The sequence below is a fragment of the Borostomias antarcticus genome (genome assembly GCF_949987555.1).
Source record: "Borostomias antarcticus genome assembly, chromosome: 10".
In the NCBI taxonomy this organism is placed as follows: Eukaryota; Metazoa; Chordata; class Actinopteri; order Stomiiformes; family Stomiidae; genus Borostomias; species Borostomias antarcticus.
Genome location: NC_140243.1, coordinates 16,538,132 through 16,554,327, shown reverse-complemented (window position 1 = coordinate 16,554,327; position 16,196 = coordinate 16,538,132). Strand labels below are relative to the sequence as shown.

General features: G+C 45.9%; 1 protein-coding gene across 1 annotated transcript in view; it reads right to left on the bottom strand.

Annotated features, from left to right (window-relative positions):
- The window catches only part of kcnn3 (potassium intermediate/small conductance calcium-activated channel, subfamily N, member 3), a gene marked incomplete at both ends in the record, with an annotated part of 40,897 nt that extends 26,093 nt beyond the window's left edge, over positions 1–14,804 (bottom strand). Inside the window, 2 exons of the mRNA XM_084444538.1 lie at positions 7,531–7,626; positions 13,701–14,804. Coding sequence (XP_084300664.1) covers positions 7,531–7,626; positions 13,701–14,804 — 1,200 coding nt within the window. The remainder of the gene's footprint in view (positions 1–7,530; positions 7,627–13,700) is intronic.
- Positions 14,805–16,196: the final 1,392 nt, after the last annotated feature.

The window sequence follows — 16,196 nt, the reverse complement described above, 5'->3', positions numbered from 1 at the left end:
AGCAGCAGAAATCACAATTTGAGTGTTTTTGATTATGTTTTTGACATCCCAGTTTCCGAGGCAACTGGAATGCAGGATTAGGGTTAGGGAAGTAAGCCTAGCTCAAGGGGTAATGTGATATTTATTTAGCCCTATTTCTGATTTATCTAACATCAATCTGAAACAGAGACCATAATTAGCTAGACCAGTATTGAGCTAGATCAAGATTTTCGTCCGACTCAAATTTCTTTACAATGGAAGTGGCCGGGGCAAGTTAATAGTGTCTAATCTTACCGGTCTCAGTATGCTGTTCTGTGAAATATATCACAATCCGTTGTATGAAGCAACACATTCTGTTCGTGGACAATGGATCATTATTATTATGATGATGAAGAACTTGATTTTGAATATGATGGCACTGGCTACAGATTTGAGCCTGAATACACAGGCGATCAACTCCAAGAGATGGATGATAGAGATGGATGATAGAGATGGATGATAGAGATGGATGACAGAGATGGATGATAGAGATGGATGATAGAGATGGATGATAGGTGCGCGAGAGAAGCAGAGGCTGGCCATCAACCCGAACCTGCTGCCAAGGCAAGAAGTAAACAGATGCCTACAGAAAGAGAAAGCTACCGAATGCCCTTGAAAACATGGATGTATCCATGGACATTGAAACCAGCCTGTGCAATTGAGGACATAGACTTTCCATCGCTAATAAACCTGGCAGTTTTAGATACTATTTTCTGCGTCCTCAATATAAATTGGAAACGGAGGCCCAGGCCGGAGGGACCTCACAGAAAACTCTCAATTCTTTAAGTGCATAGTCTACTACAGCGAAGTAGCCTCGCGTCGCCAGTCTCTCCTCGGGGAGAAGAGCCTGGTGTCTATTTACTTCACTGCCTTAAGCCCGCCCCCTCATCCGGCTCGAGCCTGTAGAGCCCGCCTCCAACATCCGCTTGCTTTATTTTTCCTTAACCGGTAGTTCTCCTCGCATCTTCTTTTACAATTTCCGTCGGTGTTATACCTGGTGATGCCACCGCGAATGTTATCTACTCTAAACTTCACCATGTGCAGCCTACAGTAAAAACATTACAACAACTGTTCTTCTTCCGGTCCAGACTGGATGATTATGCGATGCGTCATCGCGCTTCCGCTCTAGACCGGCGAAACAACACCGAACGAGAAAGACCCCAGACTAACAGCGAAGAGGTAAAACGTAAAACACATTGGAGAGGGGACCTTGTGTTGTGGGTCCCCAGCCTGCCTCACCCACGCAGCCTCATCAGCCCTCTACCCCCGCACCTGGTCAGCCTTCCACCTCTGCCCGCCCTCTGAGAGCGTTGGCTAGGCAACGACGCAGCCAGTCTCCATCAGCAATCAACGCACCTGACGTTGATTAGCTCCAGGCTATAAGACCCAGCCAGACCTGCTGCTCGTTGCCAGAAAGTAACCTCTGTTACACGGTACAAGAGAAGAACTTTGTTGTAGAATCTTGAGTATCCCTGAGCCCTACCTTACCCCGTCTGTCTTTTGTTTCCCCCTAGTCTCCTACGGACCCTCTCCCGCGTCTCCCCGGCTCCTCTCGTGTCTCCCTGGATCCCTGCCTCTCCTGCGTCTCCACGGCCTCTTCCATCCTCGGAACCCCTGAAGCCCCACGGACCTTCGGACTTCGGACTGGACATTGTGTTTTTCGGAATGAGAACCATGTAAATTCAACTCGACAGCTCGGTTACTAAAATGTTCCTCTTGTGTTTTCTCCTGGCGAATAAAGGGCTAAAATTCGGAACAGAAGTCCGAAAGTGAATGTGGCAGCAACAGCAAGCAGCGTATTTGTCATTTAAAAATGTCTAGTTGCGACTGGTTGAAAACATTCCTATTGATCTCAAGCTGTGCTCACTAGGTTTCAATGGCATTTGACTCCGAAAGTGTCCAAACGTGCAAGCGATTATGGACAGCAATCGTTGCCCAGTGAGCCAACTGTTGACTGGCAATGGAATAAAATGCTTTAGGGACATGTTTATTAAACTTTTGGGGTGCTTTACCATGCGTAAAGCACAGTGAGTAGGCTAGTACTGTATGCAACTTCACGCCATAGGCCTATATTAATTGATTGTTCAGTTGTCCATATTTTTTGAGTAGGCTATGATTTTTAGACAGTAAAATACAGTAAGACACCCCATCTACCACAACTAAATTCTTCTGTACACTTCAGTGTTAATTTCCCTAACACTAATAGCTTATATGTTATATGTCTGGAGCACATTGCAAGGTTACAACATACAGTAAACATTGAGTAGGCTAGCCTACTGATGGGATTCACACCCTAAGGAATTGATCAGACCTAGAACAAGGCAAGGCATCACAGTACAGTGCTTCCAGAGACCCTCCACATTAGTTTGCTATTTATTTTGTTCACAATTCAGACTGGTAGCCACTGTGTGGAGCTGGAGTGGGCGTTGAAGTTGCAGCCGTTGGGCTGTGGACACATGAGTTCTGCCAAGTTGCACAGTGTGGGCTATTCGGGATAAATAGATCTTTCACACCGGAGAAAATGTAGCTTCAAAGAGGCTGTGGACACCTTTGAAATGCTGTGACCTACTGTAACTTTTCCCAAACTGTTCTCTAGACAACACAAACTGATAATCCCGATGGCAATATTCTAAGCATTCTTATCGCCTATGGTGTTTTCAATTCAAGAAACAGTACAGTAATGTTCTAAAAATGTACCTTTCATTGCTAACAAACATGGTATAAAACTTGTAAATACACCCTGCCATTAGCTACTAGATGAAATCTCTAAGGAGATTCACATCACATTAGCTCTAGTAAAATAGTTTTCATCAAAATGCTCCCCACAAACCCACAAGCCTGACCTGGCGAACTCGGATCGGAGTGTTTATGTCAATCCCCAGAACAAGTTCAAGCCAAACTTTCAATCAGTCTGGGTGTGGCAATGGAAGCCTATGAACAGAGATGTGTATCGATGTTGCATTCATTTTGTTCCCACAACTGGGGACTATACATTCATGCACCACTGCTGTTACCTAGAGCCCCAGTACAAGGGCCCAGCACCAGCTCTCCTCCAAGGGGTTTTTATTCTTAGCCCATTGGCCTTGCGTTCACCAGGTTTCTAAGGAATAATCTTAAAATGGGATTGAGCAGATTTGTCCAGCCTCTAACCACATACAGTACCTCCCTGCACCTCCCCAGGTTCCCGCCCCAGACTGCACCCCTCCTGTGACCTGATAGATTGGATACAATTCTAACACCACACAGGTTAAAGGTTAACCGTAGCTCTACTCATTGAGATGTCTGTGGGTGAGGTTGCTAGACATTAATTTAACAGTAAGTATACTTTTACTGTAGGGAAATGTTTCTTTAGAGTCTACAGTAATCTGTCAGATGCTTAGCATGCATAAACTAACTTTTTATGCAAGAGAGCAACTTTAAATACAAGAGAGCGGATACTACTCCCCTATCATCTCCCTGGGAAGAGTAAAGTGACAATAGAACTTTAACTTTAAATGCAAACTTTATTAACTAACTGATTATCAGAGCTATCTGATAGCTGTCTGCATAGAATCAGGAGATCGCTCAGTTTCTACAGCTGTAGGTTGGGGGACTCAGGATCTCCTCCTTGGTCGCAGGCCATAGCCCCCCATTGGGAAAGTCCCAAGGAATATAGTAGCTCCCTAACTTTTATACTGATTCTCTAATCTCTCTCTCCTCCCATCACATCAGGCATTACATCATTTTCAACTAATCAGAGGTACACATTTCATGCTTCATTGTTGCAAAGTCATTCTGACATCTATTCTTCATATCATCATGTCAATCGTCAACCAATCACATGCTCACTAAATCCTTGTGATACACTCTGATACAGGAAAATAGCTCCAAAACAATCATCATGACTAAGGGTCTTCTTGATCTTGAACAGACATGTGCAGGCCTGTCCCTACTTTAATTAGTGTTACAAAGTAGTAAAATACAAATTCTATCATGATTCGTGTCAAACTCTTCTAAACATTTCTAGATTCTCAGTACTGTACTCACTGTTAACACAGATAACACCATTAGCTGGTACATAAGCTGGTTTTACAAATCTGTACTAAAATCATGTTGTTATGTCTCAGTTCCTTCAGCATAGGGACTTCATACACAGTATCTCTTGACACCTGTTACAAATAGTTCTGCTGTAGGCTACTTGCAAACTCCTTCTTTGTCTTATGTGTAATACGGGCTCAACTCTCGTTAATTTTCTCCGGCTCGCCCCTGTCTACAACGCGACAAAGCGGAAGCCTACAGGCAACACGTAGTGACATAGTGCGGTCGGTGAAATAGTTCTGGTTCAAATGTAGCTGTTTCAACATGTCACCAACCATGACAGCGTCCTCCTAACTGGTGACCTGAACCTGCAAATTGACATCTATCCCAGGGCTAGAAAGGAATGTCACTAAGTGTCCCATTAAAAGACGCTTTATTGGTCCATCCTCAGCTGCTACTGTATGTTCTCAAACCACATGTCCAGTCAGGCCTTTTCTGGTGAAACTGCATCAGTCCATGAAAAGGTCAACAACTTCAACCACAAATTAATGTAATCTTTAGACATAGTGGCACCTGAGAAAAATAAAAAATAAACCGCAAAGGCCATCCACTGGAAAAATGATCAAAGCGCCCTGCTTAAGAGGGAATGCCGTAGAGCTGAGCGTCTATGGAAGATCCTTTTAAATTCCATCTTCACCTACAGCAAAGCCCTGCGCTGCGAAAGGCAGGCATACTTTTCTCAAATTATCATATAATACAAGCAACCCCAGAATCTCGTTCTCTACTATTGATCGCCTACTAAATCCTCCCCACTTCAACAAGCATCTCCATGAACCTTCACAGTCAAAGTGGAAGGAGTTTGCCTCATCCTTTGAAGACAAGATAATCGATATCAGAACAAGTATCATGAACACTACAAACAGAGGATACGCAGGTGCTGCTTGTGGAAATATAAATTATCTAAATTGCTTAAAAATGAGTGAAGGGGAACTCTGGAAAATGATCTCTGATTCTGAAATCCTCCACCAGCTCCCTCAATGCTTTCCCCAGTTCCTTCTTAAAGAAGCAGTAGACTGTTTTACCCTTGACCTACTGGATATTGTAAACTGCTCTCTAGAATCTGGTATCTTTCCAGACTCTAGTCTAACTGCTCTAGTCAGGCCTTTACTAAAAAAAACTACACTAGATTCCTCTATATTGAGTAACTACAGACCAATATCCAACCTGCCCTTTCTAGGTAAAATTCTGGAAAGAGCAGTGTTGAAACAGTTAGAGGCATTTTTACATGACCGATATTCATGAGAAATTTCAGTCTGGTTTCAGAGGTGGATATAGCCCTGAGATAGCACTCACTTAAGTCATAAACAATCTTAGAATGAGCGCAGATGAAAAGAAAGTTTCTGTCCTTGAACTCCTCGACCTGAGTGCTGCGTTTGACACTATCGATCATGGAATACTTCTGAACAGACTTGAAACCTGGATTGGTCTCTCAGAGACTACATTGAGCTGGTTCCATACCTGCCTCAAATACAGAAATTACTGTGTGAGTCTTGGTGACTATGTTTCGGAGAAACAATGCTTCCTCTATGGCGTTCCTCAGGGCTCGATCCTTGGTCCACTGTTGTTCTCCCTTTATATGCTCCTATTTGGAGAAATTATCCATGACCATGGGATTCATTTTCACTGTTATGCTGATGACACCCAGTTGTATCTTTCTGTAGCACCAGACAACAAAGATGCCTTACATCCTCTACTAAACTGCCTTTCCTCATTGTTGGCACAGACGCCCAAAGAAATGAAATAATAAGTAAACTCGGAAATCTGGCCACACAGGTAAAACCAAAAGTGAAAAACCTGGGTCTTATCTGACCCTGACCTCAATTTTGAAAATCATATATTTAACGTTACTAAGATAGCCTTTTATCATCTGAGAAACATCACAAGAGTCAGACCCTTCCTCTCCCTAGAGGATGCCAAGAAACTGACTCAAGCCTTCATTTCTCACGATAAGATTATTGTAATGCACTTTATACAGTACAGGTCTGCCAAAAAAAAAACTATTGCTCGGCTGCAACTTATTCAAAACTTGGCAGCAAGTTGTTTTTTTTTAAACTAAAACCAGGAAAAGAGATCATATTACACCAATACTAGTATCTTTGCACTGGCTCCCAGTAGCGTTGAGGATATAATTTAAAATTCTTCTACTTGTGTTCAAAGTTTTGAATGGTTTATCCCCTTCCTACTGTACCTGTCAGACTGCCTGTCGGAGTATGTTCCAAATGGCTCCCTCAGATGGCTTGGTGCTGGTCTATTGAGGGGGGCTCCATCAAACAGCAAGAGGCACTGTGATGTTCCCTTCAGTAGATATGCACCGAGGATTTGGAACATGCTCCACCGTTACATTAGACAAGCAACCTCTGTCGACAGTTTTAAGAGGCAGCTCAAAACGTATTTTTATGACCTTGCTTTTATGTTATCACACTCTTTTCTCATTTTATTGTATTTTATTATACCATTCTATTTGATCTTACTTATTTTATGTTTTTTTAATTTTTATTATGTCTTAATTGATGTTTTACTTTTAATGTCTCTTTTATAATGCACTTTACTTTTACTATTTCTCAATTGTTATTTATGTTTTCGTTTTTAATGTCTATTCTGTAAAGCACTTTGAACTGCATTTTATGTCACAAAAGGTGGTCTATAAATAACGTTTTTTTATTATTATTATTATTAACATTCAGTTAGCAAGAAGCCTACATTTATCAAGACAGCATACTGAGACCAAGTCATATTAAACCATAAGCATCCTGTGTCGGAAAAAGCTAGACATTAAAGTGCCCTGGCCACTTCTATTGTAAAGAAATTTGAGTCAGTCGAAATTCTCGACCTTGCTCAATACTTGAATACAATGAAATACAATGAAATTATGGTCTCTATATTTCAGATTGATGTTAAACATATCAGAAATAGGGTTAAATGTCCAAAATAGCACTCTTACTCTTAGCTAAGTATGAGTTTTAATGATTCCTGACTCCTGCAAGGCCCAGACAGACCATGATACAGACAGCCACTGTGCATTGACTGTAAAGAGTTGATAAAAGCCTGAGCTAGAAAACTATATATAGCCTCATTACAGTTTTTGGATTATACTGTAGATGCCTGAAAAGATATACCTATGATGAAGCATGAAAGTGTTTCTGATCTATTTATTTCTGCCTAAGTGAGTTAGAGGGATGTGACTATCTGTCTGGGCATATGTGTGTGTGTGTGTGTGTGTGTGTGTGTATGTGTTTTCTTTATCAGGGAGAGGTGACTGTGAGTTTCTATCCAATCATCATGATAAGCAGGATTTTGTTTTCTCACATTTAATTGATCCATTAATGTTATTAAGAAAGACACCTGGGTTCCACAATCTAAATCAGATACAACATTTGTGTGCATGTGTGTGTGTGTATGTGTGCGTGGGTGTGTGTGCATGGGTGTGTGTGTTACCTGTACTTCTCGTGCGTGGTAGGCTATGATGAGACCCAGCAGTATGACTGTAGACAGGCTGATCAGACATTTCAGGGCCAGAGAATACATGGAACTCTGGGGAGAGAAAACAGGAGTGTAAACATGCTGTACACACACACACACACACACACACACACACACACACACACACACACACACACACACACACACACACACACACACACACACACAGAATCATCCATAAACATCCCAGAGGAGTTTCCACATTTGGAGCATAGGAGCAGACATTTGGAGCTGGACCCAGAGCCCTGACAAAACAATCTGTTGGCCCTGGGCTGAGGCCTGGTGTGTGTGCGTGTGTGTGTGTGTGTGTGTGTGTGTGTGTGTGTGTGTGTGTGTGAGGCAGAGAGAGAGTGACCGGGCAGGATACACTAGCCCAAGGCCATGGCCAGGCAGAGAGGAGCCCTGCTGTAGGCAGCTCACTAACACACGCAGCAAACCAATAACAACCGTCAGCGCCAATAACATTCTCTAGCTACAGCTGAAATCTTCAGCCTGCATGTTCATTAGGATCCGGATGTGCTGGAAAACTCCTCCTTAATGAGCCCCCACCCACCCCACCCCTCCACCCCCCCCCCCCCCCCCCCCCCGCCCACACACACCTCTACAGATACTTTAACCCTTCACCTACTCACTGGCTAATATACGCAGCACAGCATTTAGACAAGCGGCCGTAGACATCATCACACACACAAATATTACACACACACACGCTTCAAGGCCTGAAGGGGTGACCTCAGATGTGGTCATTGTGACTGATGTGTTCTGACCCTAAAGCCTCCTTAACATTAAATTATTCACCCTGTCTGAGATGTATGCAGCTGTTGCTGAAACCCCTACACACACACAGGCGTGCACACACACACACACGCACACACGCACACACACACACTCGCACACACGCACACACACACACATACACACACCACAAACACGCATATACACACACGCACACACACAGACTCACTCTTCAGTGGTTCATATTTTTGGTTGCTTTGATTGCCCTACTCTGTATTCATGAACAAGTGGATGGCTGAGCAATGAAGAAACCCAGACCCCTTGTGTGTGTGTGTGTGTGTGTGTGTGTGTGTGTGTGTGTGTGTGTGTGTAATATGCGGGTGTGTGATGATGATGAAGTTTTAAACATCACACACACACACACACACACACACACATGAAGCTGGTGTTGGTCGTCGGTTTTTGTCAGAGTAGTTTTTGGGGGCAGCGCACACAGACAGAGTAAAATATTTCTGAGTGTGTCACCAGCCACGAAAATAAACCTGAAGTCTATTCATCCCCAGCCGAGCCCAATGACTGAGCTGTTCCGCGTGCTTTACCTCGTTCAAAATAATGGGATTTTTCCCATTCCTTCCGAACTTTAATTTGACGCCTGTAGTTCCCCGCGTACCTGTGCATAACTCACAGGTATTACAGAATAGAAACTTAAGAATCTTGTGACTTGTGAAAAGTGTGATGTGTGCAATTCATTTCTTCTCCTTCGCTGATATAGCTCCAGTGTGTATGTTGGAGTGTGAGTGTGAGTCTGTGTGTGTGATTAGCAGGTATTGATCAGAACCTTGGTGGCCACCATACGGAACTAATGAGCTTTTAGAGCTCCATCAGCATTGACACAAGCGCTCTCTCTTTCTCTCTCTCTCTTTCTCTCCCCCTCTCTCAAATTCTCTGTATTTCTTTCTCTCTCTCACTCTTTCCCTTTCTCTCTTTCTGACTCAAACAAACGCAGCACAAAATGACTTCCCTGTAACCTCCTTGATTGCTTGATCTGTCCACCACATACCCTGCATACTCTAAGCGCCTCACACACACACACACACACACATGCTCATCCATCTGGTGCATGATTATAATAAGTGCACATGTATTCCCAGGTGGTATGTGTGTGTGTGTGTGTTTGTTTGTCTCTCTGTGTGGGTGTGTATTGGGTGTGTTGTGTTGGCCCTGGGGGTCTCTTCCTGTCAGAACAAGGCTTCCATGCAATCAGTCTCCAGGGAAACGAGGACCAGGGAGGAGAACGATGACACCTCGTCAGAGCAACACACAAGCTCACGCTTGCACGCCCACACTCACACACTCAATTAGACACCAACACACACAAACTCAATTACACAGCAACCTACATACATACACTCAATTACACACTGACATCCACCATTACGCTCCTACACACCCAATTACACACACAGACAAAAAGAGACACATGTACACGCACACACACACATAATGTTCAGGTACATTCACAGGTACTCATTCACAGGTACATGCCATGACAAAGCATAATACCAAGGCATGCACATCCTGTACACACAAAGGAACCTACTGTATACAAATACAGTCAACAAAACACACACATGCGCACACACACACACACACACACACACACATATACAGGTAGCACAGCAGAGTGTGGTTGTGTGAGCTGGTGCAACGCCCGTGGGAAAACACTCTCTCAGGAGTCAGTGATGGAGGGAGAGCGGAGGAGAAGAAAGCGAAGTGTAGACAGGGGAGAGGTGGAGAGGGGAAGGGCTCAATTGTTCCGTTAATTGTAGCATGATAGTAGCTATGAGCCAGAGATGGTTTTGATTCCCTAAACCCCTATGGTCCGCATACTGACTGACCGTGTGTGTGTGTGTGTGTGTGTGTGTGTGTGTGTGTGTGTGTCCATGGTAAATGGTGTTAGATAGACCTATGTGCGAGGGGGGGGGGGGGGGGTCTAATTGGTTAGCTAAAGCCCGCAGAGGATATGAATGGAGAGAATATGGAAAATGGGAGGATATAGTAAGGCTGCTGTGATGGTTATTATCCTCCTGAGACAACTATGAGAATGAGAACAGAAACATCACACCACTACACCTCAGAAGGAGAGAGAGAGAGAGAGAGAGAGGGAGAGAGGAGGAGAGATATTAGTACGGTAGATAATCTGTGAATCATGCGTGGCATTATCAGGCCTCATAATAGCTTTATCTACTGATTATCTACACATACACACACACACACAGGCGCGTGCACACACACACTCACGCACACACGGACATCGCCTGCATGTGAAGGCTACCCATGTTGACAGCGCGACAGGTGAAGTTGGTGACAGCTGTGGATTCCCTCAGAATAGATATGTTCCATCACTCTCCTCCAAAACTGAGGCCCCCGAGGGCCCGGGGTGATGGGGGTGGGGTCTCGCCCCCCTCCCCCACCTGCTGTGAGAATGATCTATTGATCTGACAGTGACAGGCAACTAGCCGGGTCCCAGGTGCTTAAAATGCAGTTATTCTCAGAGAGAAATCGCCCCGGGCCTCAACTCTCTCGTAAAATCAGTATAGAGTCAGTTTTCCGGAATGTCCAAGAGTGAGGACCTTAACTTGTCAAGTCATTACCCTTCATGTGTCAAGGCTGAAGGTAACACTAAAGATCACGTAGCAGGTCAGGAACATGGGGGATCCGTTTGACCGTTTTTGGACGCGAGTGCTGAAATAGACAAACAGCTAAGTAGAACGCTTTAGGTCACAGCCCTGCTATTAAGTATAAAACACTAAATTTATGTTTAACATTAGCTATTGTATGCGAGTTGTCTTCCTAGCCCCACACATACACACACTCACAGAAAAACTGTGTCACATAGTGTGTGTATGTGTGTGTGAGTGTGTGTGTGTGTGGTTTACATATTGTGCTAGCACTATGTGGAGACATACATACGTACATACTGTCCTGTCACTCTGTCTCTCTCTCCCTCCATTCAACTCCCTTGTTCTTATAGGTCTATTTTGGGAGGGAGGTATAGCAACTGGACATGCTGAAAATATATGAGGAACTTATGGCACACACACACACACACACACGCACGCACGCACGCACACACACACACACACGGACAAAAAGAACAACATATCAGCTATTATATCCGACATAATCAGCCAGAGAGGATGAGAGAGGATGGGAGACAGATAAAAGGGTACGTGGGTACATTTTCAAAATGGAGCGATGATGATGGCCAATATCTGTCTCCCACTCTCTCGCACAGCACCACCTCTGACACCTCCCACCACAGGCAGCACATCAGGAGAGGAGTGTGTGCACGTGTGTGTGCGCGTGCGTGCGTGCGGGTGGGTGGAGAGCGCGCGGCCGAGTGATTATCAAAAATCAATGTGAGAGATCATTCAAGGGTTTCCCCCGTAGACTAGCTTCCAAGCACTGCAGAGACCTCTTCACTCCTGCCCATCCCCTCCATCTGTCTCTCTCTCCCTCCCTGTCGATTTTTCACGCTAACCTGCGGGCTTCTATCTACTTCAATTATCTAAGCCTGGTCTTCTTCTTAAGCCTTGGATGGGGTTTACCGTCTCCAGCGCACTTCGGACGTTCCCTGCTCACACTGTCACCTGTAATAAAGTTTTTGATTCAAAAGCTCTCAGATCACCAGTGTCTCAATCTGGCCGTGTTAGCACTGTGTCCTCCGACAGCTCTCTGTCCGCAGCTTCGCTGACTGTGATCCTTCTCACCCTCCGTTAAACATTTAACACTCGTTCATGTCTGCGGACGTGTATTCGGAATCACAGATGAGATGAGTCAGAAAGCGAGAGGAAATTGACTGTCTTTTCATCCCTCACACCCACCTCCATTCTAATTTTCTCACTGGCTGATCTGTAATTATTCAGTAATCTTATTGGACGTGTTCATTCCATGCTTTAAGGTGAGAGCGTAAGATACGTTGGCGTTCATCTGCTTTGTCTTGGTTGCTGATGAGACACGATGGCGGGCCTTCCAGTCCCTGTGTGTTGTAAGTCTGACACGCAATGCTATCTGATTCATGTGCAACAGCAGGCTTCACTGTTAGTGGGTAAAGAGCCTAAATCAGGCTTTTCATTATCGCCTCTCCTTCTTCTCTCCCTTTCCTCCCTTTGTTTCTCTCTCAGACGCCTCTCTCTCCCAATCTCTCGCCTCTCTCCCAATCTCTCTCTCTCAGAAGAGCTGGGAGAGAGAGAGAGAGATAGAGAGAGAGAGAAAGATAGAGAGAGAGAGATAGAGAGAGAGAGAGAGAGAGAGAGAGAGAGAAGAAAGAGAATCCATCAAGGGGCTGACAGTACAAAGAAAGATAGAAAGAAAGAAAGAATTGAAGATGGAAAGAAAAGAAAGAGAGAAAGACTATGAGAAAAGAAAGAGAGAAATATTCAAACCAAAAGTATTGCTGGAGAGTATTGTACTCCGAGTTCTTCACAGCCAGAGAGAGGAAGAGAGGGGGGCGGTACGGGGAGGGCTTCAGTGGGAGAGGGGGAGAGAGGGGAGAAAGAGGAGAGAAATATCAGAGGATAAAAAATTAAGAAAAGTCTGTCAATAGGCTGAGAGTGTCAAAGCCCCCTCACCTTCCACTCTGGATTCAGGTCTACGAAGACGCCAGCAATCTGTGCAATTGCCTGACCCTCTTAACACACAGACGCTTGCACACACACACACACACTCAACCCCACCCTAGAGAAGCCCTGTTTTTAATACTTTTAGCTTGTATCCCTGATCCTTCCTTTCCAAAAGCATTCATGTCATGGATGTATACTGCGGGAGCAGTGCAGTGCAATACTTTTAAATATTGTAACAGGGAACAGGGCCAGGGCAAAGCACTCCAAGGGCAAAGCACTCCAAGGGTCCCTCCCTCTGGACCCACCCCCCTCCCCGCCCACACACACACACACGTCTAGCCAGTGGCAAGTCCAATTTGCATCCAACTTCTTTTATTCCCCACATCCCTTAAGTCCCACTTTTACCATTTACACCAAACACTGCCACGCCCTAACCCCGCCCTCCAATCACACTGCACCAATGCTGCCACAGAACCCACATACTGACCAATCAGACAGCCTAACACTGTCAAACCAAGACCAGCTTTGTTCAAATCCCAACCCAAGCCACCATTCCTCCAATCCCCAATTGCTATTCTTCCAATTGCCAGACACAGGCTCTAGGACAGCGCCACTACAGAGCCATGGGGCAGAGCTGTGCCATGTGGAGCAGACGCGCTTCACTGCCATGCAGAGGAACGAATATTTGGAGCTCACGAGAGCTCTATAGCTCCTCTATTTCACCTGATGTACTGCCATTGGCCCCGCCCCCTCCCATCTCCTCACCTTGTTGTAAACGCCCCAGGACAGCTCCGTCTCAATCACCATGACAACTATGCCGAACATTCCAAAGATGAGCGCATAGTCACTAAGCCTCTTCCTCTTCTCGAAGAGTGCCCTGCGATGTCCAAGTTTGTAGCCGATGTTCTGGTTCTTGCGCTTTGAGGCTTTGGAGATGCCCCTCGGCCCGACCCCCGCACCCCCCAGACCCCCTTGTCTGCTGCCCCCTATCCCCCCGGCCCCCCCTCCCGACCCACTTAGCGCCCCCCTGCTCTCCGCCAAGGCGTGGTTCTGATGGTATATCGACATCTGATTGGACGAGTCGGCGATGTCGTATCCCCTCGCGTACGGCGAGTCCTCTTTGGACGAGATCACGATCTCCGGAGGATTCTGGGTCATGGGTTGATTGGCAGAAGACTGAGCCGTCGAGGAGGAGGAGGTAGGAGGGGCCTCCCGTTCCCGGTCCCGCCCCCCGCCGGTAGCTGTCAACCCGGCTCCGGCCGTAGCTCCGCCCTCTTTGGTGTCGCTGCTGCTGTCCGATTCGATGAGGTTTCGTCGCGAGGCGCTGAGGCGGCTGAGAGGCTTCATCACCCCTCCTGTGTACTTACAGGAACTCATAGCGATCTCTGTGAATGGGTTACTGTCCCTGCGATGGACCAGTGGACTGGCCTGTCTGTGCTTACACCCCCTCTCTCTGTCCCTCTCTCGCTCCATGGAGGGTGAGTGGGAGGAGTAGAAGAGGGCGTTGTAGACAGGGGAGTTGTCCCCACTGAGGCTGTGCTGGGAGCCCAGGCAGGAGGACAGGGGGGTGCTGGTGGGGTGCAGGGCGTTGGGGATGGGAGGGGGCAGGGGTTGGCCCCCTGCGGAGGAGAGGGGCAGTTTGGAGAGAGAGGCCAGTGGCAGGCTGGCGGCAGGCGCGGTGGGGGACGGGGTGCTCCCGTTCAGACGGTCCAGGCTGGATCCCCCCATGTGGTTGGAGTGGTTTGATCCAGGGTAGTTGCCGGTAATGGACGGGTGGGAGATACCGCTTAGGGCCGCGGGGAACCGCGGGTCCTCATCCTCGCTCCCGGCTCTCAGAAGAGCCAGGTTCAGAGATGGGGGTGGCTCCATGGTCAGGACTGAGAGAGTGACTTTCCTGGCTTCTACGCACAGACAGAAAGAGAGGGAGAGGGAAAGAGAAAGAGAGAGAAAGAGAGAGAGAGAGAGAGAGAGAGAGAGAGAGAGAGAGAGAGAGAGAGAGTAAAGAAGACAACATTGAGGGAGAAGAGAGAGGGTTTAAATATCATGTGAAATGGAGAGAGAGAGGAGAAAGAAGGGGAGGGTGGGAGGAAGGGATGGTTTGATGGATGGGAAGTTAAAATTAGTGGCATAAGAAGGAGAAAGAGATTAGTTGAAGGGCGATGTGGCATCAGAGCAGCAAGTGTATGGTGAAGTGATCATAGACCTCTTTGATGCAGTGAGACAGCCACCCCCACCTCTTCCCCTCTCTCTCTCTCTCTCTGTCTCCCCAAGTGCCCCCCTCCCTCCCTTGCTCTTTCTCTCTCTCCTCGCAGCAATCTCTGTCACGCAAATGTCACCAAAATCTCACTGTCACTGGTACAGTAGCAGGAAGATAGAAAATCCATAGTATTTACACAAAATTAAATCACATACAAATATCACGTAACTATTCAATGAATCCCCATTCTTTTACTAGGTTGGAGCTACTGTTGTCCATGCAATACAAGGTATGACCAGGGTCAATAAAATAACTATCAAAATGTCAACGGAATTTATCAAAAAAGGTTTTAAATGACACCATTCGTTCTCAAGCAGATTTCTCATATCCAGACACGTCCTCCGTTTCTCTCCTTCCTACCTCTAGCTACCTCTCCTCTCTCCGGCTGTCCCCCAGGTCAGTATGTTGAATCACTGGATGGATGAAAATAGACCTCCACTCTTTCTTTTTCATGTTGTCACGGCCATTCCATCATTGCTCGCTTCGCGTCCGTTCATAGAGGTGGTAGCTTAGACCGACAGGTCGTCGGTTACAAGAAGGTATTTTCTCGAAATGATTCGCTGTATCCCTCGACGTTGGCTCATTCAGTGGAACATCTCAAATGAAATCTATTTCTTTGTCAGTCAGTGATCGATTCATAAAAAAGCTTATTTGATCAGATCAAAGTCCATAAAAATTAAATGGCAGGACATTGTCATGATATGATGATGAACCCACTGGTTAAACTGCAAAACCTTTGCCATCAAGCCGGAAAATGTCCATAACTTAAACAGAAAAATGAAAAATACATTGTCTGAAGATAATTATACATTTACAATTTTGATGTAGTATAGCCTAACTCTACCTCTTGCTCCCACTAGATCTACCGCTCACCGTCTCTCTGAATCCCTTTCTCTCACTCTCTGAACCAACTTCTCTCCCTCTCTCTCCGCCTCCTAATTCTCATTGGACAAACATGCAGAGAAGCGGAATAGACTACAAGCATGAGAAGACCACGAATAAAT